The sequence below is a fragment of the Corapipo altera genome, unplaced genomic scaffold (genome assembly GCF_003945725.1).
Source record: "Corapipo altera isolate COAL_440 unplaced genomic scaffold, ASM394572v1 113, whole genome shotgun sequence".
Taxonomy (NCBI): Eukaryota; Metazoa; Chordata; class Aves; order Passeriformes; family Pipridae; genus Corapipo; species Corapipo altera.
The window spans coordinates 2,144,686-2,166,180 of record NW_020884895.1 but is presented as its reverse complement, the minus strand read 5'-3'; the positions used below and the strand labels follow the sequence as shown (position 1 = coordinate 2,166,180).

General features: G+C 40.3%; 2 protein-coding genes across 15 annotated transcripts in view; both read right to left on the bottom strand.

Annotated features, from left to right (window-relative positions):
* Positions 1 to 9,187, bottom strand: part of LRCH3 (leucine rich repeats and calponin homology domain containing 3) — a 64,243-nt gene extending 55,056 nt beyond the window's left edge. For all 14 annotated transcript variants that reach the window (XM_027647209.1, XM_027647211.1, XM_027647215.1 and 11 more), the window contains exon 1: positions 8,972 to 9,187. In XM_027647209.1, the coding sequence (XP_027503010.1) occupies positions 8,972 to 9,182 (211 nt within the window). In that variant the 5' untranslated portion in view covers positions 9,183 to 9,187. The remainder of the gene's footprint in view (positions 1 to 8,971) is intronic.
* Positions 9,188 to 10,049: 862 nt separating this feature from the next.
* Positions 10,050 to 20,941, bottom strand: FYTTD1 (forty-two-three domain containing 1). Its single transcript, XM_027647619.1, has 8 exons — positions 20,749 to 20,941; positions 17,942 to 18,087; positions 17,079 to 17,191; positions 16,060 to 16,156; positions 15,043 to 15,104; positions 14,117 to 14,191; positions 13,179 to 13,305; positions 10,050 to 12,096 (listed from the first exon to the last, which is right to left on the bottom strand). Exons 1-8 carry the CDS (start codon positions 20,924 to 20,926, stop codon positions 12,001 to 12,003), a joined length of 894 nt encoding a protein of 297 aa, XP_027503420.1. The 5' UTR covers positions 20,927 to 20,941; the 3' UTR covers positions 10,050 to 12,000.
* Positions 20,942 to 21,495: the final 554 nt, after the last annotated feature.

Genomic DNA, 21,495 nt, shown 5'->3' with positions numbered 1-21,495 from the left:
TTTTCCCATTTATATACTGCAGCACTGGCAGCAATTGCATTTTCAATGAAAATCTATTTTTGCCTTTTGTTTTACCTATCCAAGGAGGAAAAATGTGTTTCAAGTAAAAGGAGTACGAACAAAATAGTATTTTATTTAAACGTGAAAAGCTATTTAAATAGTCCCATTTCAAACTGATAACATGTTACTGAAATGGAGCTTCCGCAGATTTATTTCTTAACCTCTAAAACGCACTAGAGGGGCTGTGAGCAGAAACTACACTGCAGTAACACTGACAGAAAGAACTCAACAGATGCACTTCTCATTTTACTGTATCTGTGAATGCAGAGAGGGCAGATGTTTAGAATATTACATCTGCATTACTCAGTTACATAATTCACAGTCAAATCATGTGCACTAGCAATGTGTGTGTGAGATTTCCTTCAGCATGCTCAGAATGAAAAGCCAGTTCTGACCAGAAGCTCCCTGGACTTTCCACACTATAACTTTTAACAGTAATTATAAACCATCTTCTGACACACAGGCATCCCTGAATGATGGCATATGATTTGCATACAGCAGAGCAGAGCCATGCAACATATAATACTTAAATATTTGCAACAAGTTTACAGCTCAAAGGATCAGCCTGCTGTTTTAGCACAGATGGGTTCCAAAGATAACTTTTTTACCTTGCTAAGCACAAATCTCCCCCCCTCCTTTGCAAGGCAGCAGAATGAAAGGAAATAGCAGATATTTTATGGCTCCTGACCACATTCAGTCATGGCCCTCTACAAAAACATTTATTCCACAGCTGAGCATGGAGCAATGTAATGACAAGCTCCCAATTGTCCTGGTACTATTGTGCTCAGTGACTCTCTTACTCTCAGAGAGCAGAGTGAATGACACCAACTCAAAGACCAGTAAAAGCCTTGGACTATGACTGAACTAAGGGGTAATATATATGACCATAAATAATGGTAATAAGTATGACCATAAATAATGGCAAGAATGAATTAAGCAAGTTTAAATTACTACTTGTCTCATCAGCACCCTAAAATTAATGTTCTCCTTGGATTTAAAAGGAATTTTGTACCAAATGTCAGGATACCAGTTATTCCTCTTTTTATTGTCTTAACAACTTGGATGAGAAGAATGGAGTTGGCAATGAGAGAGGCACTTGAGACAGGGCAAGATCAATGAGGAAAGGAGAAAAGGTTAAGACATGGAAACTGGGATGAAGGAGATGGGGGAAAAAAAATTGGGGCAGAAGAGACAAAACTGAGAACAACATATTGCTGAGAATGAGACATGTGACACGAACACAGGGAGGAACCCCAACCTGGTAGAGCACAGCCCCCTTCAGAACACCCAATTGCAGAACCCAAAACCTGCTCACACCAGCACTCCTCTGCCCTCAAACATCTGAACAACTCAGAGGTACAGCATCCCACTCTACAATCAGGTTCCAGGGAATGTCAACCTCCTCCTATCTTGTTGGCTCACGTAAGAGAAACCTGATGGACGAAAAGGTTTGAATTGTCCTGATGAGTCACATGGATGGACCAGAACCTAGAAAATTCAGCTTGCATCTCTGACTAAAATTCAGCCTGAATTTAGAATTCAGCATTAGGAAGGTAAACTGGAAGACACACTGATATTCTGTACAGCGAAAACTCAATAAAATCTTATGTAACACTGCTGAATCAAGCACACAGACAGTATAGTCTGTCATCAGAGGTGCCCACATAACTTTAATTGCTCGTTTCCTGAGCATATCTACTGTCCACATGTCTTTAATTAACAGCCACATACTACTTTTCATTTTCTTCAAGATTTTTCTGTTCAAGTAGATTTTTTTCAGCCAAGATGAAATTACTCCAGGAATCAGGACTGATCACAGTAACAGTCTTATCAAAGACTGTGGTTGAAAAAACATTAGGGGAAAAAAACCAGGGAATTACAGAAAGAAAAAGGGATGGCGAACCTGAAAGGTAGTAAATGCTGCTTTGGAAAAAGAGATTGCATGTTGTCAGTGTCATATATTTCCTTCATAATGCTAAGTAAATCTTCTAAACTAATCTTTCCATAGGTGGTTAATCACATATTTCCATTTTTCTAGATGTTGGGCTTGATTTCCAGTACTCCTGTGAAGTCACCAAGGCATCTGAATTCACTAAGAGCTACACTGCAAAATATTAAAAATAATTAACCCAAAATCGTTTGGTTGCCTAAAAGTTCCAGCACTCAGTACTTTGAGTCTTGGTACTGCAAGTCAGCAAATGCTTTCAAACGTTGTACAATTCCAGGCTTCATATGTACAAAATGACTTGCTTTCACTTCACAGAAATTACATGAAAAATAGTGTTTCAAACCTTTTCAATAGTCTGGGGCACTACCCAAAAGCCCAAGGCAACAATAACATGTTCCTGCATTCAAAGGTAAGTTTCGACAATAAGCTGAATAAAGAGACTAAAATTCACATGGGTCACTGACCAATGTCCCACTGTGGTGGGTGGAACTGAATAGATGCTCCCTAATCCTGCTGCCCTCTGCACAGACCACACTGTGGTTACAAACCATATGTTCCAGCAGCCAACACCTGGGCTGCACAGCAAGTTGGGGTTTTTTGGGCATATCCTCATTTTGGAGAGAACAAAATGAAGTCTCACTCTAGAGAGACTTCTGAGCTTTGTCAGTGAAAGCAGCAGTTTGCAGTGTAGAATGCCCAGGGACGCTGAAATAAAGGACCATTGGGACAGTGTGGGGGATTTCAAAGTGAAAAATAAACCCTGTTCTGCACACACATGGAAGTACTAACTTGGGCAAAACAATCCTATAAGGAAAAGACCACAATGCCTTATCCTTTGCATCTTCTCTGATATCTGTAATCCAGAGAACTAAAGCAACACTTTAACTCTAATGCACTGACACATCTAACCACATAGACACTTTTAACATGAATGGGTTTCCACCCCTCCACTTTGCAGAGGGGTGACAGCAGAAGAAAGCACCCTGCATAGGCCATGGCTTCAGCTAAATACACAACTGCAATTCATTCAAGTTGTTTTCCCAACATTGGAAACAATGAGATCCAAGTCTGATTAGTTATCAAAGAGAGAAGAACCCTTGAATTCAGTTATAGTTTTTTGGTAGCTATATTTATTTTTAACACATGCTATACAATCTGCAGTGTTTGTTGTAACTAATTCTTTACTGATGGTTCTTCTACTGAATAAACTAATTACATCTACTGCATTCTAAATCTAAACCTAAACCATCAGTTTAAAATTACTTACATAAAATAATGTATTTTGCCAAATGAAAGCATGAGATCCAAATCTGTCAGCAGTAAAGTTTCACTGAATGAAATTCAACTCTGCAAACCCTCTTGTAAAAGAAAAAATTTCTAGGCTCACTGACTCAAAGCCCAGCACGTTGTTTTACAGAAAATAATTAGCAAATGTACAGCAGGTCAGTGGTAAAAGGTTACAAAATAGAGTTAAGGTGTGATTTCACAATGGATGCAAGTCAATCTAGGCTTACACATCTGCCAAAACAGATCCTCATTCTCATCACCCATATAGTCCTTCCACCCTTTCTGTTTGCTGGCACTCAGGCACACAAGGATTTGATCCAAGTAGTTATTGGCTGAGCTTTCAGCCAGATAAGTACCAAACAGCTTGCTGGAAGGCACTGTGATTGCTGGTGTTGACTGTGCAGCAGGAGATGAAGACAGAACTTCCCCTTTTGGCATCAGCATAGAACTTGGATCACATCAGGTCGTGCATTTATTACTTCAGGGAGTACTTAACCAATATAAATGTGCCACCTCCAAGCACAGGTAGAGACACAGCAGAACAGGGCTAGAAACACCATGAGAGAAACACAGACATTTCCTTTTTTCCTAAATTCTAATTTGTCTTTCGTGTGACTGCAGGGCTCAATGTATTCACCTATCAACCCTTTCCCTCCTTACCTTTTATGTAGTTAGTTATCTCCCAAAAATATAACTGCAAGTGCGTTTGCAGACAAAACAGTATTAAAAAAATAAATCTGATTACGATGGAGGCAGGAAGTAACTGGAAACACCAACACCACTTAGAAGAACTTGTAAAATTTTGATTGTGAGACTTTATTGTTTGCTTTAAAAGATAACAGAGGCATTCTGAATGTTACGTATTGCTTTTATTGCCACAAGGATTAGACTACAACCTCAGATTCCCAGTTGCCATAAAACATTAGGCAAAAAGACTGCCTGTGTGCCAAGAAGAGTTAAGCATTGCTGCAAGGCCTCAGGTCTCCGTCAAAACCGAACACATCCAACAAAAATGAACCATAAACTACAACAGTCCACTGCTTGTGGTGTTTCGAGGGTAACAACAACAAAAAAAAGGCAAGAGAACTGACCTTAATTTACCAGCTTAGCAAAGCACCACTCTCAGGCAATTCCATTAGTCTGGACTAAGAATTGCCAGTATTTATGCACAGAACACACAAGATCAAGACTTTTCAATAACAGAAACATAACAAGAAGGGAAACAAGAGGGAACAATAATCAAATTAAAAAGGGATTGACACAAGTAGGAGGCAAGACCAAAAAATACAACTGAATGGAACAAGCTGGATTACTGTCTAAAGTTAGGGGAAAAGTTGTCATTCTCTCTCCTTCCCACTCTTACAGCTACTGGAACCTCTGGACAGTGTATTTGTTTGAGTTTCAGTAAGGGTAGAGACAAGCACACAAACGGCAGTAAAAGACTCCGAACAACCCTAATGACATGTTAGGTTCTTAGTTTTAAAAGTGAAACCTTAGATAATCTAAATACCATCATTGTAAACTGCTGACAAATAGCCTGAGACTTGAACACCAATCCCACTTCCTTCCAAGTTATCTTACAGATCATAATAAAATTACATTCAGGATACAGTAACCTGAAGAGGTTTTTTCCCAAACAATTATTTAATTTTAGTCTGGTTTGGATTCTGCTTTTGTGGCTTTAAGAACAAATGTTGGGAAACAGGGCCACTGCTGTATGAGCCATAGTGCAGTTCTAGAGCTGGTTTACATTTCATCAGGCAATATCAGCTGAACTTCTGGCAGGAAAGAAAAATACCAGTGAGACCCTTTACTGCAGAACACTCATACAGTCACTGCAGACCTTCTAGATGCATGCAAGCACTTAGCATATAGAAGTTATACTGACACTATGGTCAGATTTTACCATTTCTATGGAGAGTTGCTAAGAACAAAACTACAGAGATACCTTATTGGCAAAGCCATTCAAAAGGCACAGCAGACAGTTTTATTCTTTCTTTTATCACTATTAATATATTCCAGAAATAAGACACGTAATTATCTTACTAGTTCATTTCCATAAACCAGCCATTTTTTTTTAATCGCATAAACCCACATATTCCCATTTTCTCCTTTAAAAATGTAGACAGTGAGTGGTTTAGGAAATTACAGCTGTCACGGAGGGTTTGAAAAATAACTTTTCTGCTTGATGTATGCTTTAGGCCACTGGGAATGCTGTCAAATAATGACATCACAGTCTACATTAACGCTGGCAAAATGCAACCACGCTTCCTTTCATATTTAACTCAGGTGGTTTATAGCCCTTCCTCTTCCTATTCCCTGGTGGAGAACAAGAGTGGAATGAACAAATGGTCTGTAACTCAACCCAGTTAAAATGGGTAGAGATCATGCCTGTTAAATGAAAGAGTGTGAAAGAAAAAGATAAGCACATCCTCGATTTGATAATGAAGCTTGCTCATTCTTCATCATCAATGAGCTTTGTAAGCCTGAGTCACTTCCTAAAATTCCAATTAATTTGTAAGGGAGGAGCACAAAGGGATGAGATACTCTTTCAGTGTCTAAGTTATTAGTTGTTACTACACTGCATTTCTTGTACATGAGCCATCCCACACTGCAGGGAGTCACCTTCCCACCAATCTGATTTTATCCCTTCAATCTGATTTTATACTATGTGATCCTAATTCCTGTCGAAGTACAAAACAACCAGAAACTCACTAATACTTTACTGCCTGCTGAAGTTACCTGTGCAGTTCTGAGAATAACCTTGAGCACTGATCTTGTTTTAAAAAGCCACATGTGGGTCTTCATCTGGAGGGTGGCTGTGCCCAGAGCAGCTGAGGCTCTGATGTGACTAGAGAATCCACTTTCCACTGAAAAAGTTTAGTGACACAGGCAAATGATTAATGAGGAACTTAATTCTTCCACCGATGCCTAAAAGAGATACTATGTTAACTTCAAGAATGAAAGTGCAGCAAACCTGACCTGATTTCACTTTAGGCAGCCTTGCTAAGAGCAGAGAGTTGGACTCAATGATTCTCATAGGCTCCTTCCAACTTACAACATTCTATGATTCTATGATCTGTTTATCAAATGCTTGTCCAAAGTCAAGAAACTTGGCTTTGATGTCTGTTTAGTGAGGGGTTAAGAATGGTACCTAGAAGCTATCACAGCTTGAGCACCAGGATTAGTATTGGTCAAATCTGAACCTTTAAAAGATCCCAAGCAACATGACCTTCTCATTGATTTAAAATCTGAAAAAGCACCTTATGGTTGACATCACCCATCACCAACCTCAAAATCCACGGAGAGCACCCAACTAAACTCAACCAAGCCTCTAATCTCTAACACCCTGTTCCTACTGACCCGCTTTGCTGGTTCACCCTCTGGTTCACCCGCGGTAACCGCGGCTTCCAGGCAAGGCCAGTGAATCTGTTAAGGCTCCAGGCTGGTTTTCCGGCAGGATAGTTACATTAATGAGGGATGTGATTCATTCCCACCTCCTAAGCATCGATGTGGTTACAGTGACATGCAATTACTCTTATTACCACAAGAATGGGGATCAGCTATACCACTGTAACATGACCCACACCGGAGAGGTGCCTGTTCAGGCACAGAAGAAGAGGAAGGTTTGCACATCCCTTGTTTCATCTCCAGTTCTGTAGTTTGGGAGTAATTCCAATGATGTTTATGAAACACAGATGCCCCACTTCGTGTGCTTGGAGTCTTTGTGGCACAGCATGTAGGAAGGCATTTGGGAGTCTACATTCTGGGGGGTTGTTTAACGTGTTTATTGTGTTTGTAACACCTAACACACAGATACATTCTATCACACTATTTGTGGCTACTCCCATACAAAAGAATTGCAGGTTCCACAAGAAACTGACGTGGGGAAAGAAGTGGATTAAATTTGGAGCTGAGCACTCAACTGAAAACTGGGGGTCAGAAATGCTTGCATGGGTTTTTTTGCCACTGCTCAGCCTTATTCAAACAAAAAAGTCATAGAAAGACCACGCTAAAAAAAAGGCACAAGATGAAGTTATTCACAGCAGCCTCCAAAACAGAGAATTTAAACAGAATGTGTCGTCCCCCCCACGCTCAATAATCTTTACTTCTTACAACTTAAGAACAGTTCTAGCTTTTTTCTAAGGTTCATTGTGATGATAAATGCACAAAAGAGTATGGCATGCACTGCCACTTATTAGCATTTAATGCTTCTTGAACAATTACAATGCAAATATTCATCACAATAGATGGGAACCTTGGTGGAAACAAGAATTCCCACAAATTGTTTAAGAGTACAGTAAATGAATAGTGTTATAAACAAAAAGCCCAAACCCCTCACAAATGTGTGTGCTGCATTTGCTTATGGATTAGCCACTGCATTTATACCAAAAAAAAAATAAATTATACCCCAACATGAAGTCTTTTCTATTTGTAGATGTCTTCAGGTCAAGCAAACCATAGATATCTCCTGTGTTTTCATGGGTGGTTTTTTTTCTTAGTGACAGATTTTTGCATAAATAGGATGTTACAGGACAGAGTACGAGGTCAGACCATTTTAAAGGAGGTTCCATTTTAAATTACTTGACTGACAGTGTAACCAACACACCAGCAAACATGGTAGCTTGCAAAAAAGTGACGTTTGAAGTTTATTTCTAAGCTTTCAAGCTACAACTCAACACAAAACACTAAAATAAATCTAAATGACTGCATCGGAATCAATCAAAGCTAGAAACAATTGGCACATTGACACCTTTTAAAACTACTTTTACTTCACTTATAGAACTGGAAAATCAAAATAAACATCAACTAAGTCTGCTCTATACAATGCATTAAGAAAACTGCTACATCCTGCACAAACTCTCATCGTTTCCCAAGTCTCATCTCTCTTTTTAATACAGTAACATATAAACACACTCCACACTCCTTTGCTTGTGATCAAGGTACTTAGAAGCAAAGTATATTTTTTTAGTCTACTGTTATGAATATATCTGAGGAGCAGAGGGATAAAAACAGCTCTGTTGGTTACTATACCTTATAAAGTATTCCATATTCCTTAATATCCTTAAATCCATACTATATAGGAGAATGAAAGAAAAGGGATGTGCTTATGTTCACAGTGCCTTTCATATCTTGTTTATGGCTGTCTCAAAATACAATAATAGAAGTATAAGAGCTTACAGAGCTTATAAGAAATTGTTGTCTTTAGCATACACACACCTGACAGCCCTTCTTGGAAAGTTGGTTTGCCCTGTCAGCAGCACAGGATAGATTATGTGTATATAAACACACTCACATATATATACATCAGACCAAGAACAGGGCTGGCTAAAACCACATCAGCGAGCAGCAATACTGAGAAAAACCTCACAAGTCTTTTTAGACAGCCCCCGATAAGGAAAACACTTCAGAGCGGAGATGATAAAGGAAAAAAACTCCAACAAACGGGAGAGATCTCATCAGACGGGCAGAGGAAGGAGAACCCTGCCACAGCTCCTCCATCCTGCCTCAGCCGAGAGGAAGGGCGGAGGAGACGAAACCGGCTTCAAGGAACTAAGAAACAGCAAATCGGTCACCTCAGACTCCCTCCTGCACAGGCAGCCCCACCAGTCCCTCTCCGAGGAGCCCCTGCCCCCGTCCCCCGCCGCCTCGCCCCATTCACGCCCCGTCCCTCACCAGCCTGGGTGGTGTCGCTGAGATCGTGGTTGGCGGCGCTGGCCCGCGGGTAGTCCCGGAGCTTCCTGCCGCTCAAACTGAGGGCTCCGCTGGCCGCCGCTTCTTCTAGGGCTCGGTCCAAGGAGCGGCTCCAGGAGCCGGGGGCCGAGGGCCCGGGCGGAGCGGGACAAGCCGCGGGCATCCCAGCACAGCCGCCCTCCGGCGCCGCCATTTCCCCGCCGCGGCCCGCCCGACGGCGCATGACAGCGCGGGCGGCAGCTGCGCATGCGCGGCCACCGCCCGGTGGGCGCAGGGACCACGCGGGGCTCCGCGTCAATATTTAATTAACCCGAATCGTCCTTTTTTCGGGGCTGCTTTTTCCCTCTCGCCCTGGGGTAATCTGGCGCCCAGCTCCCCTTGACGTGGCTGTACACCTTCTGAAATGGTTAAAAATTCTAGTTTACCCGCCGAGGTGGGAGGTCACAGGTTGGTTTTTGGGTGAGCATCGATCACCGCTGCTGTGTGTCAGACCCTTTCCGGCAGGAAACTAAGGACCCCAACACAGATCCCAACACAGATCCCCACCAGGCGGGAAAAGCAGCAACCTTATCAAATACGTTTACAGGCAGTACTTTTTCCTCCACCACCAATTTGTAGCAGCATTTCCCCTGTTCGTGCCTCCTGCCAGCACGGCACTCCCAGGCACAGCCGCGGTAGCTGCTCGGGATGTTCCTGTAGCACAGGATTTAAATGACACCGACTTCTCGCTAGCAAGACGCGTCACAGCAACAACCAGTGCTTGGGCTGACACACCTGGCACTCGAATCACACCAAACCATTACATGAGACATGAAACACGCATTAGTAGCTGATACATTTAAATGCACGAGAGCCTACACGGTGCCACTCCAAGAAGCACTCAGTTGTCACGGTGTTAAGCTGGGCAATGAGTATGAGCCCTCTTTAAATTAAGCTGCTTTCTGTTGTGTTCTTCAGAACATTTAATAAGAATTTCATCAGTAAGAACCCCTTCCACGCTATCAGAAAATTCACATAACAAGAATATTGCCCAGGTGGTTATAACAGGAACACGACAGTATGAAACCTGTAACCTTTTATTAAAAAAAAAAAAAATAATTAACAGCTTCAGAATAGATCAAATGTAATAACTTCTCCAAAAAATACCAAAAAGTACAGTGTAAAGCATCTTCTCATTAAATACAAACCAGCATTTTTTGATGCATTGCATCAATGTTTTGCATCTATGTTGATGCAAAAGAATTTTTTTGTTGCATCCTGGCACATGGAAAATGTATACACTGGAACAGGATGACTGACAACACTTTATCTACTCAAATTCTAACAGTAGGACAGTTTAAAAAAAAAATTCCTACTAGTAATTAAGAAAGAAATCTTAACACCATTACGTTTAGTTTGCTTCTGCTAAGGTATATTTTTCAACATTAAAAATAAGGGTTTAAGTACTATATAGCATCAGAGTGCACTCTGACTTCAAAACTCCTATACATAAAAAAAAGCCCTTCTGCTGTCAAATGCTCTTCAAGGTTGAAGTTGCCAGTATATGCTAGTTAACTTGGAATTTGAGATAAAAAGGAAACAAACTCTGTCAGAAGTCAAATCTAAATTCTTCAAGAACATGAAAAGGAGTTAAAACCTGCTTCAAACACCATAAACGTTCCTGGATGCAGTAGGACAACCACTCTTTCACCTGACTCTACCTAAACCTCATTGCTATAGGTCAGTGCTAGGCTCATCAGTTAAGGAATTCCGAAGAAGTGCCTCTTTTTTAGGGATTATATAAATTCATACTGAGGAGGCCCTTGTTGTTACTTCCTGCAGATTCTGATGCACAGAGCTAAGCTTAAAGCAAGTGACTACATGCTCCTGCTTAATGCCTTACAAACACTGGCAAACCGAGGGCTTTTCATTCAGCAATATTCCCCAATTTCAGCCAATTTCCAGATGTCTGACCACTTTGGATCAGCTTCCCATCTTACCTCTCTTTGGTATACACAAACACGTGCCATTAGATTGCTTCCCTCCAGCTATTTCTAAGAGCCAGAAAAAACCCTCTGAGGCAAGGTACGCAGGATGACAATCCTGTGTCTGGGAGGGTAAGGAATTCTACCATACTGCTGACTTCCTTGTTAACTGCTGTATTTATTCCTGTGAAATTATTAAAAAAATGTGAAGTTATTGCATTAAGCTTGTGAAAAACCTTTTAAAAAGAAATAGGAAGTTAAAGTTTAAGAAAAAAAGGAGACAGACAAACCCCATTTACAGACGAAGATGAACTTGAGCTATTTGTAATCTAAATGACTCTCATACTGCCTCTGCAGTACTTCTCCAATACAATATACAATCTGGACCACTTTTAAGGATAAGGGTAGAATAGTCTCCATCCCAGTTTCGTATTTTGGGTCTCAGCTAACAGCTTTATTTGTGAAAATGAGAATGCAAAACATTTTAGTTTTCAAGAAAGGAAAAAAATAGAACTTTAAAAGCACAAAGAAGTACAGAACCAATGCTCCCATGAAAAATGCTGCTACATCACTACCAAAGTATCCATGGACTGAGGCTCTGTGCCAAACTGCAGTCCAAGGGAGAGCTCATAGGCAGTCCCTAAAAAACCCTAAGATGGGGTTTGTAATGAAACACTTTTACACAATCTTATTATCATAACAGAGGGGCCAAAGAACAGATACTGAGCACTCCTAAATGAAAAAAACCCCACAACTTCTAAAATTCTTGTTTGTTTTTCAATTGTAATTTGAATCAAAAACCAGTGTTTGTCGTCAGCTGGGCAACAGAATGTTTTCCAACCAGGTGATGGTGCCACTCCCACTTTTTCTCCCTCAGGGCATCATGTCTTTTACCATTCAAAGTAAAAGTAATAAGGAGAGAGATAGCTCTGCCATCATCTTAGCAAGATGTCTGGAGAATTTCAGTGACGTATGCTGTGTTCTTCTGCCCACTTGGATCTCAGGTTCTCAGGTCGGTGGGATCAGTGCCCAAGTCCATGTGCCAGCTTAGCCCACTGTTACAAAGCGGCTTCCTTTGTTCTGAGACAGCGCAGTTCTCTGCTCCTTCAGGATCCCAAATCGCTCATTCAGCGTCATCCCTGTCTGAAAAATAAAGCCATTTAACCATAAACTTCGGAGATGCTGGGTTATTTTAATCAACATAATGGAGGCAAGAATACCCTCTTCTTCAATCTGTATCACCACTTGACTCCCTAGTTGCCTCACTTGGATTTTTTAAAAAGAAGGTTTGATTTCATCATTCCCTCCACTATTTAAAAATCAGATTGGACTACAAGGGCTCGCATTTCTCAGAATTCATCAAGAACACGCGGTACGCAATGTCATTACTCAAAGCCTACTAAAAATATGATGGGTTAAGCTGAGGACAGCCAGCCTGAAAAAGGGAACTTTCAATACACATTTCCCCATACAGATTCTCTGCAACTTCAACAAATGTGTCCTTTTCACTGTGTTAATGCAGGCTGCTTTCCAGTTCACTCAGTTGAGGCAGCAGGTTGAGTCTAATCCAAAAGTTCAATTAATTTTAGAGTACTGTAGTAGACTATTTTTGACATACTTATTCATGGATGGAACAGATCCAGACCAATGCCTTGACTCCATGCAGTTTTCTACAGCTGGCACTAAGGAGCTCATTACAAGAACAACACCTAACTCTGTCACCTGTAAGAATTCCTTCCATGACAGCATAAGGATCCCTGCCCCAAATTGCCTGTCTTCATGAAACTTGGGAAAAACTGCTCATCTTTCAAGCCTTTACACCATCACATTTTTTTTTTCCTAGATGCATAGCAAGAGTTGCCTTAAAAATTCAGCTGCCAGGGTTCCATGCAGGTTACACAGGTTTAAGCAGCTCATCCCTGAGTTACACACAGTTGCTGACACGAGCACAGCAGGAACACCAGAAGGCTTTAAGGAATATTAAACATTTTCAATCCCATTTAAATCAAGTGGGCGTGCAAGACATGAACTAGAAGAACAGGAACAGTGAGCTTAGCTATTTGCTTGAAGTTACATAGCAAGTTAGTAGAAGAACTGTAAGTGGAAACAAGTAGTTGTCACTAGTTCCCTCTTTCTGTCACTAGACAGTCAAGGAGGAAGGTGCCTCACTGCCTTTTATCAGTCTTGAAACTATTTCCACGGTTATGGAAAGAAACTGCATTCACCTGTTTTCCAACACTGTTAATATCAAACTGCAATGGAACCCCTTTTGGAATCTTCTTCTCTTCAGATTGGTCCCTCTTCATGAGAAATGGTGGCACAGGAGTACGAGTTAATCGTAATTTCTGGGAACTGTGAAAGAAGAATGTTACAAAGGACATGATGAATATGTGTTTTATGCAATAAAGCCTTAATGCTGACAGAGGTATGAATTTTTCATCAAGCCATTTGATCAGGCTGGCTGAATAGATGGAAGGCACAAATTCAAGAAGGTAAAAATCAGGCAGAACTACTAAAAGGGACCATTTGTTATTGTTATCAGACAGCAAGTATCCCTGCAGGAAGCCATCTTATTTTTTATCTCACAATTCTACTGACAAACACATAATTTGCAGTTAATTATTTCCATTAAAAAAAAATTGGTACAGTCTTCCTTACTGATAAAATGCTACTAATGAAAAAAAGCTACTCAAGACATTTTTTAAAATACAACACCTATAAATAGCAGTACCATCAACTTCCCAAAGACAAATACAGCAATGCTCTCTCTAAGCATAACTCCAGCAGTATTTTTATGAATCAGGGACAAACTATTACCATCACTCATCAACTAGGTGCTCATTGATTTCCATTCAGACAGAGGAAGAAAACAGCTGCCACACAATCTGATTTGGAAGGGGCAGACAAGATGAAAATCTACCAGCTCACCACTCTTGCACTCTATACACCACATCAAGCTCCTAACTGGGAGATGATGTGAAATCCAGAGGTGATTTTATTTAAATATAGCTCAGAAACACTCTGAAAGGAGCCAGATTTCAAAGCCTTTACAAGAAGCTGTGACTTTGAGGTCACCTGAAATACCTGCTAGGAACTTGCTAAACAGCTCAGAGCAGCAATTTCACTACGTTCAGAACATTTCAAAACTTAATTGAAGACTCACATTGGGGTTATGATTGCTCCTGGGTTGTCAATAGACACAGTCAGGATCCCTCCACTTGTGGTAGAAGTTCGCCACCTAGTTTGAAAAAACAGAAATCATTTACAAAAATGTTGCAGAAATTTCAGTCAGAGTATCTTTAAAGGTGTGTCCCAAACACTGGCCAGTATAGAATGTACAACCTTTCAGAATGTTGGCCAGTACAAAGACCACAAGCAGTTACAAGACACGTGGCTATTGACTGTTGTAGCTTTTACATCACCTAAACCTATTCAGGTGAGTGCTGGATCACATTCTGTCAAGGTGCACCAGAACTACAGCACTGACTCAAGTGTTCACTCTTTTAAAACATTGTTTTTTTGCCAAACATGGGGCCAAAATGATCCTCATAGCAAATCCACAAGGTGACAGACTGCAGTCTGTGGCACCTGCTGCTTGCTCAGCCTGTTGTGTTCCCAACAAACACACTGTGAAGAGCCCAGCAGGCACAGAATGATATGGGAAAAATATGTGGGGGGAGAGCTGAGTGTCTACCTTGTCATCTGCCTTTTTCATTTCCAAAGTGCTTCACAGGCTTATATGCATATTAAATAAAATGAGAATTACATCAAGAGCTAAGGAGAACACTGACATTAGAATTTTTCCTCCAGTCCATGCAGTATTCATGAGTACTAGAGATTGGTCTGATCCTCTGAAGCCACCACCTTCCCCCTCATTCCTGTAAGCGTCTTATGCAAACAAACGCCTCCTGGTTAAATTAGAAGATAATTTAGGAAATAACTGAGAATAGGGGGAGGATCACTGTCACTCTCCTTGATGTGCCTAGAGGGTAAAAAACCACGTCATTCAACTATCATAGCCAGGAAGTCTGAGCTAAAACGAGAATTGCATGAGTAACAAACCCAAAGTTTTCCAAATTAGATACTTACTGACGAGTTCTCTTTACTGTCTGATTATCGAGATCATCTGTCGACTGCACCTGGGCCTGCACCTGAAAACACACCAATACAGACACTGGACTTGAACACTGTTTCAATTCCTGTCATAGCAGCTGGAAATACAGAAGTTCAAAAATAGAGGTTTAAAGCTGTTTGTACACTCTGCACAAAGAGGGTTGTACTGTCAGAGGATCCTCAAAGATAACTGTTCTATTTGTAAGACATTGGAAACAAATTACTTTAAGAGCGCAAAATGATTTAAACAAAACCACCAATGACAGTAACTTAACCAATAGACAGCTGGCAACATTTTGGAGGACTATGCCAGCAAACATACACTTTAGTAAGATACACCAAAATGCTACAAGGCCAGCAAGAAAAACCTGTCTAGTTCCTGATCCTGTCTGTAATTTTGCAATCCATGTTTAAGGAGGACAGCAGCTACTTACACTCACATATTTGCACATGTAGAATGAGGGCACAAATGAAAACCAAATCCACCACTTTTCTTTCACAGTACACCCTCTGTTCTCTGGATCTCACTCAAAAACACTGAAATAAATCACTAAGAAACTAAAATAAGAACTTAAATAACTAAAATAAATAACCCCAGAATAACTAAAAACACAAACTAAATCATAATCAGATTCCAAAAAGTATTTCTGCTCTATTCTTCACCTTAGAGCAACTTCTGAAAGCTGGACAGTGCTTTCTAACATTTAGTTTTAAAAGCAAAAAATGAATACCTTGCAATCCCCCTCAAACACTGACAAGTTCCATGCCCCTTGGAATAGCCCACCTACACTGGAATGAGAAGCAGGACTTGATGGATTACAGTAACTGAAGAGGACAAGTACACTTCCCTAGAAGAATCTGTGCCTATCTCCCAGTCCACCTGAAGCTTCTACTCAGATCTGATACTGGAAGTTGATTCCTTAATATCAGTGTTACAGGTTAGCTTAGAACCTGTGGCACAATTTTCTTGTTGCTTTCAGTCATTTTTATTACCTTCAGGCCCCTTCTAAACAGGAAAGTTGCTTGACGAGTGTCTTTCTGCTGATTCAGTTTGTTTCCAATTCTGACAAAAGTGGATGGCATGTTATTCCTGTAATATTTATTAAAAAATATAGTTATCAAAGGCTCCCCAGATAACCCTTAGAGAGACTACTGTGAAAGTCAAGAAAGTGCCCAAACCAAGGGCATTTGCAGTGCTGCCTCTTCGAGGCTGAACACTTCAGCTGGGATAAGCTCCTCATCTACTAGGAACAAAACACGTTACTCCTAAATGGAGAAATCACTGTCTAATGTCACAGGACAGTATGGTCATTCATTTTGCTTTTTGCTTTGCTCACGATCCTCCAGCACTTTAAACATTGCTAATTAGATGAAAAAAGAAAATTGATATGTATAAAGAAAGTTTGTTTACAGTTTCAACAATAGAGTCACACAGTGAAAACTTTCATCCTGGAGTTGGGTTACAGTTTATTATAAGAGGTGTTAATTCCAGCACAAATAAAACGTGTAATGGCTTCCACGAAGCTGTAGGTGTCACCAGCTTCCACAAAGGCATTTTGTCTGGGAAGTTCACTAAACCATGGCTGACTAAAGGCATGGAAATTCACACTGGCCATTTCCATACAGAATCATAGAAACACAGAATGGTTTGGATTGGAAGGGACCTTAAAGATCTCCCAGTTCCAACCTCTCTGACAAGGGCAGGGACACCTCCCCCTAGACCAGGATGCTCAAATAAATACAAGCTGCCTATGATCCAACTTAAGGCAGGATACCAGCTGCTCACAAATAGAGGTACTTCCTCAGTGCTCTACCTGGTAGTAAATATCTGGCTTTGTATGGAGACCATGTTTGTCCCACACTTGGCTTCCAGATTTGTAGAATGTCACACACAAGGTAGCCTTGACCATATTGCTACTGCCAGCACCTACTGTCTTGGATTGGTCCTGTCAAACAAGACTCCCTATGGAAAATTGCCAAGGAGAGTTCAGAAATCAGGCTTGGTATTTTACCTCCTATTCAGTGGGGCAGTCCTCCTGAGGGCAGGAGCTTGTTTTCTCTGCATTTCAGATTGTCTCTGCAGGTTTGTTTTCCTTTTCAAAACTGGGTAATTCCTCTGTGCATTCTTAAAAAACAATAAATATATACACCATAATGTATACTACACACACCCAAACATTTTTCTTTCAATTTCCATTTACAAACTGCATACAGAACACCTTTAGCTTTGCCTGCCTTTCACAGTCATTTGAAAATACCTTCTACACTTTCATGAATTCTCTATTTTCCACATTATCAGGAGAGAAAAAAAAAAGCAGCAGAACTTAGGAGTTACTTTTTCATTACTCCATCTCCCTAAACTGACAAAATCCATGCTCCACATGTTGTTAAAATTAGTGTTCTTCACAAATCCAAAAGCAATCCCCATTCTCTAACACTGAATGGAACAGGCACCAATGCACTGGAGGAGTGCAGAATAGGGAGCCTACTGATGAAGTTTAGTATTCTACAGAAACTTCCATTTTTGTAATGGTAAGCACATGCTTAACACCTGCAGGTTGGCTGAATCATTGGTTTGTAACAAAACCAATTTTTCTTGTAAAAATACAGTAACTCCCTCCATACTTGCACAGAATGTACTTCTGTACTTCAATTTTCATGACTTGCAACCCAATTAGGTGTTAAAAACTACTTTCGCACCTAGTCATTATCCAGCCCCCTCAAAACAAACAAGAACTCAGCTAACACATCCCCAATTTAATAAAAGCTTGTACCATATGTCTCCATTTTATATTTCAGTAGCGCTGTTCTGATGCACTTGGGTTTTATTTTTTTAACCTGTTCTGACATGAGTCACTAGGATTGCATTACTTACCTTCTCACTCAGTGGCTGTCTGTGCAGAGGACTGACTTCTTTGTATGAACCCAGTGCTTTCTTGGCTGCCAGGCCTGTTATAACTCCATAAGAACGCTTCTTCCCTGCTATCTTCTTTCTGCGCCCCAAACGATTCTTACCGTAAGCTGCAACAAGCACAAAAAGTTCAAAAACTCTTAAAATACTGTGAAATGGAACTTCATCAGGTACTGAATAATATAAAACCAAACCAAACCAAAAAAAACCCTCAGCTCCCTCCCCATTCAGGAAACTTTAAGTTACCAGTTTAATTTAAAGAAAAAAAAAAACCAAACAGCTTCAAAGATTATTTATTTCAATCAGAGGTTCCCAAGACGTGGTTTGCAGAGAAAGAACATAGCAATTGGCCCACAGAATCAGATTAAACAGTGCATGAATTACATCACACTTAAAGTGTTTTCAATTAGGACTCTGCATGGCAGTCTGGACAAACTTAGGACTGAAAGCAGCCTTTGAATATAAAAGGCTTGTAAGTCTGAGGTCTGTAGTATCTCCAGTTACAAGGGCTGGATTAGCCCTGTATGGAACCATTTATCTTCGTGCTATGGATACAGACCATGCTTCAGTTTTGTCCCAAAGCATCACCCCCTCTAGAATCTCAGACTGCAAAATACATTTAGAATACGGAGTCAGCTCTCCAGCAACAGACACATCTAGTTTTAACATATCTGACTTCACAGCATTCATAATAAATCTGTGCTTCCTCATGAGACAGGAGTAATCACATGAGGCAAATCACAGATCAGAACCCAGTTTAGATCAATCTGCCACGGAGACCTGATGTGTACCCACATTTTGTGGCTGGTTAGCAAATGCTCTCCTTTTCTAAGAGAAAAGCTGAGAAGCAGGGTTGCTTAGGCTGAAAGAGACCTCACAAGGTTTCTGGACCAACCTCTGAACCAGAATAAATGACAACCTCCAAGTTAGCTCAGGCTGCACAGGGCTTTGTGCAGCTGCATTCTGTCTATCACCAAGGACAACTTTTATTTAAATGAACAATGTTCCTCTCTCTGAAATAAAAAGCTGAAAAGAGTCCCCGCTCAAGGTCCTCATTTCTTTCCAGAGAGTTTGGCAAGGAATGAAATGCTATTGATCATCTGTGGTTTCTGTAGCTGTCCACAAACAGAGGATGTGCTATTTATCAGAGTAACTCCAATAGCACCAGAACAGCAATAAATCTACTGGTTATTAGCTACTAATAACTAGAATGCCCAGAAGAACTATTTAATGACATCTTCTGCTTAAAAACAATGTAAGACATGTTTGTTTTCAGTGAGAAAAAATGTGTGGAACTTTATAGGAGGGAGCAGTTAACGCTATTCACAATGTTTCAATATGTCATGAATCTGGCAACTCTGCAAAAAAAACTCTCCTACAACAGGGGCAGGCTAGCAGGGAAGGTTCCAACAGAGAAAAGTAACTGCCAAGGCAGCTGTATTTAGCTTCAGCTTGAGTTTCTCCTGAAATTCTAAATTCTAATACTTGTTTCTTTTGTGCCCTTTAGATGATAAACAACTACACTTGACAACTGCAGTCATTAAAAGAGCCTACGTGTTTTGATAATCTACAGCTTAAAATCGCTTACTCTTCACCCACACAAATATTCTCACACTTGGGCTGAGAGATGTAAAATTTTTTCCTGCACTGTCACCAATTTATTAGAGGTGCACCAGTAACACAACCTGAGCCCTGAACAACATGACAGTCCACTGATGCCCAAAGACATTTGTGTCTAAGACATTAATGACAAGCTGCTGCTACAACAAACACTAAGCAAGACAGAGAAAAAATGGGGACCTTTGCACATACACCAGACAGATGGGTCTTTGTTTTAAATGAATGCTACTAAACAAGAAATTAGGTCTTAATCTAAGCACCTAACTAGCTTCTACTGAGGTGATAAGCTTCCTGATTAGCCAATATTTTTCCATATTTTGATCATCCAGTGCTAAAAACATACTTCTCAAAATTAATTGTAAGCAAAACCAGACTATACTTCAAGCAGGTGCTGGCCATGTACTTGACTAAAGCCTGAGAACATTCTAAAATATATCTCTTGTCTATCAAAAAACACCTGAGTTACTCAGGGGAACTGACAGCAAAGCTGTTACTGTGTACTTTTTCTCTCTTCACTCCCTGCCTATATGATTTTTTCCCCTTTTTGTATTCCATTGTAAAAACACTGGCTTAAGAAGGCTGACACAGTACTTTCTTTGCATCCCAAGCTCATACCAAGAAAAGCCAATTCAGACTCTGCACTGTTCATTTATATATTCCAGAGCCAGCATTGCAGGCTGCAGTAACAGATATTTTGGGGAGGCCTACAAAGAGAATTCTAGTCAGCAAATATAAATATGCTGTCTTTTTTTAACAAAGCTCTGAGTTCTGGCAAGGCCTCCACGTTTCCTACTACACAGGTTTTGGCATAAGCACTCATTCTGTCCATCTCTGAGAAGGGACAAAGGATCAACACAATTTCCAAAATTAAAATAAATCTAAAGAATCAGAAAGAAAGCCAATCCCTCCTTGAGTCAGACAGTCCTTCAAGCTCCCTGATGGCCAAACATGTCCAACACTTTCTCACACTGAACCAGAAACAAAATCAAATATAAACAGATTAGGAAAAAAAACCTGAAACATAATCAAAAGTGTATATGACACTATTTGAAAGACACCTGAACTGACCATGTAAACCCATGCATTTCATTAGGTTACATTTCAGCTCAAAAAAGACACTGTGCAATCCACATTATGTTGGGCATACACACCCTTCTGCTGTCGGATTCCCCACTTGGAGCCTGGAGGACCGAACTGTCGAGTTTGATTCTGCTGAAGCCCTCTTTTTATTTTAGGAGAATATTGCTTTCTCTCTTCTTTCTTGTTCAACTTAATTATATCATCTGCAAGAAGAAAGAAAAAAAAAAATAAAAATTTGACACACTGCATAAAATTTGACGTACTGAATAAAACCCCCTGAGCAGCCTGGAGTCATGGAAAACAGACCAGTCAATCTTGCAAAGGCAGCACATACAGGTTAAGGTTCTAGAAACATTATTGCAGTAAACTTCCAGTCCCTGTTAGTCTTACAATACTTACTTTATAACACTTTAGAAAAAGGGAAGGAGTTGCATACACCCAGAAAATTCAAGAGGTTTGTAAGATTATCACATTCAGTCCAGCATTAAATTTTAAACTGAATGACTCCATTAGTTTTTGTATACTGTTAAAAAAAAAAAAAAAGCAATCCCATCTCACTCCCAGACTTTGCAGATTCCAGACAAATTGTCAATTCCAGCCTTAGTTCTTTGATTTTAAAAGTTACCTAAGAAAAATCACAAAGAGAGAACAACTTGGGCCACCAGTTACTCTCAGATGTTCACAGAAACTGAGATGATGGGAAAAAAACAAGACTTCTCTCCCCAGGTACCTGCAATCCAAAGCAACCATCTTATCTGTTGTCCAGGGAAACAATGTTGGACAAATTATTAATCGGTTCTAGAGTAGGTGTAAGGAAT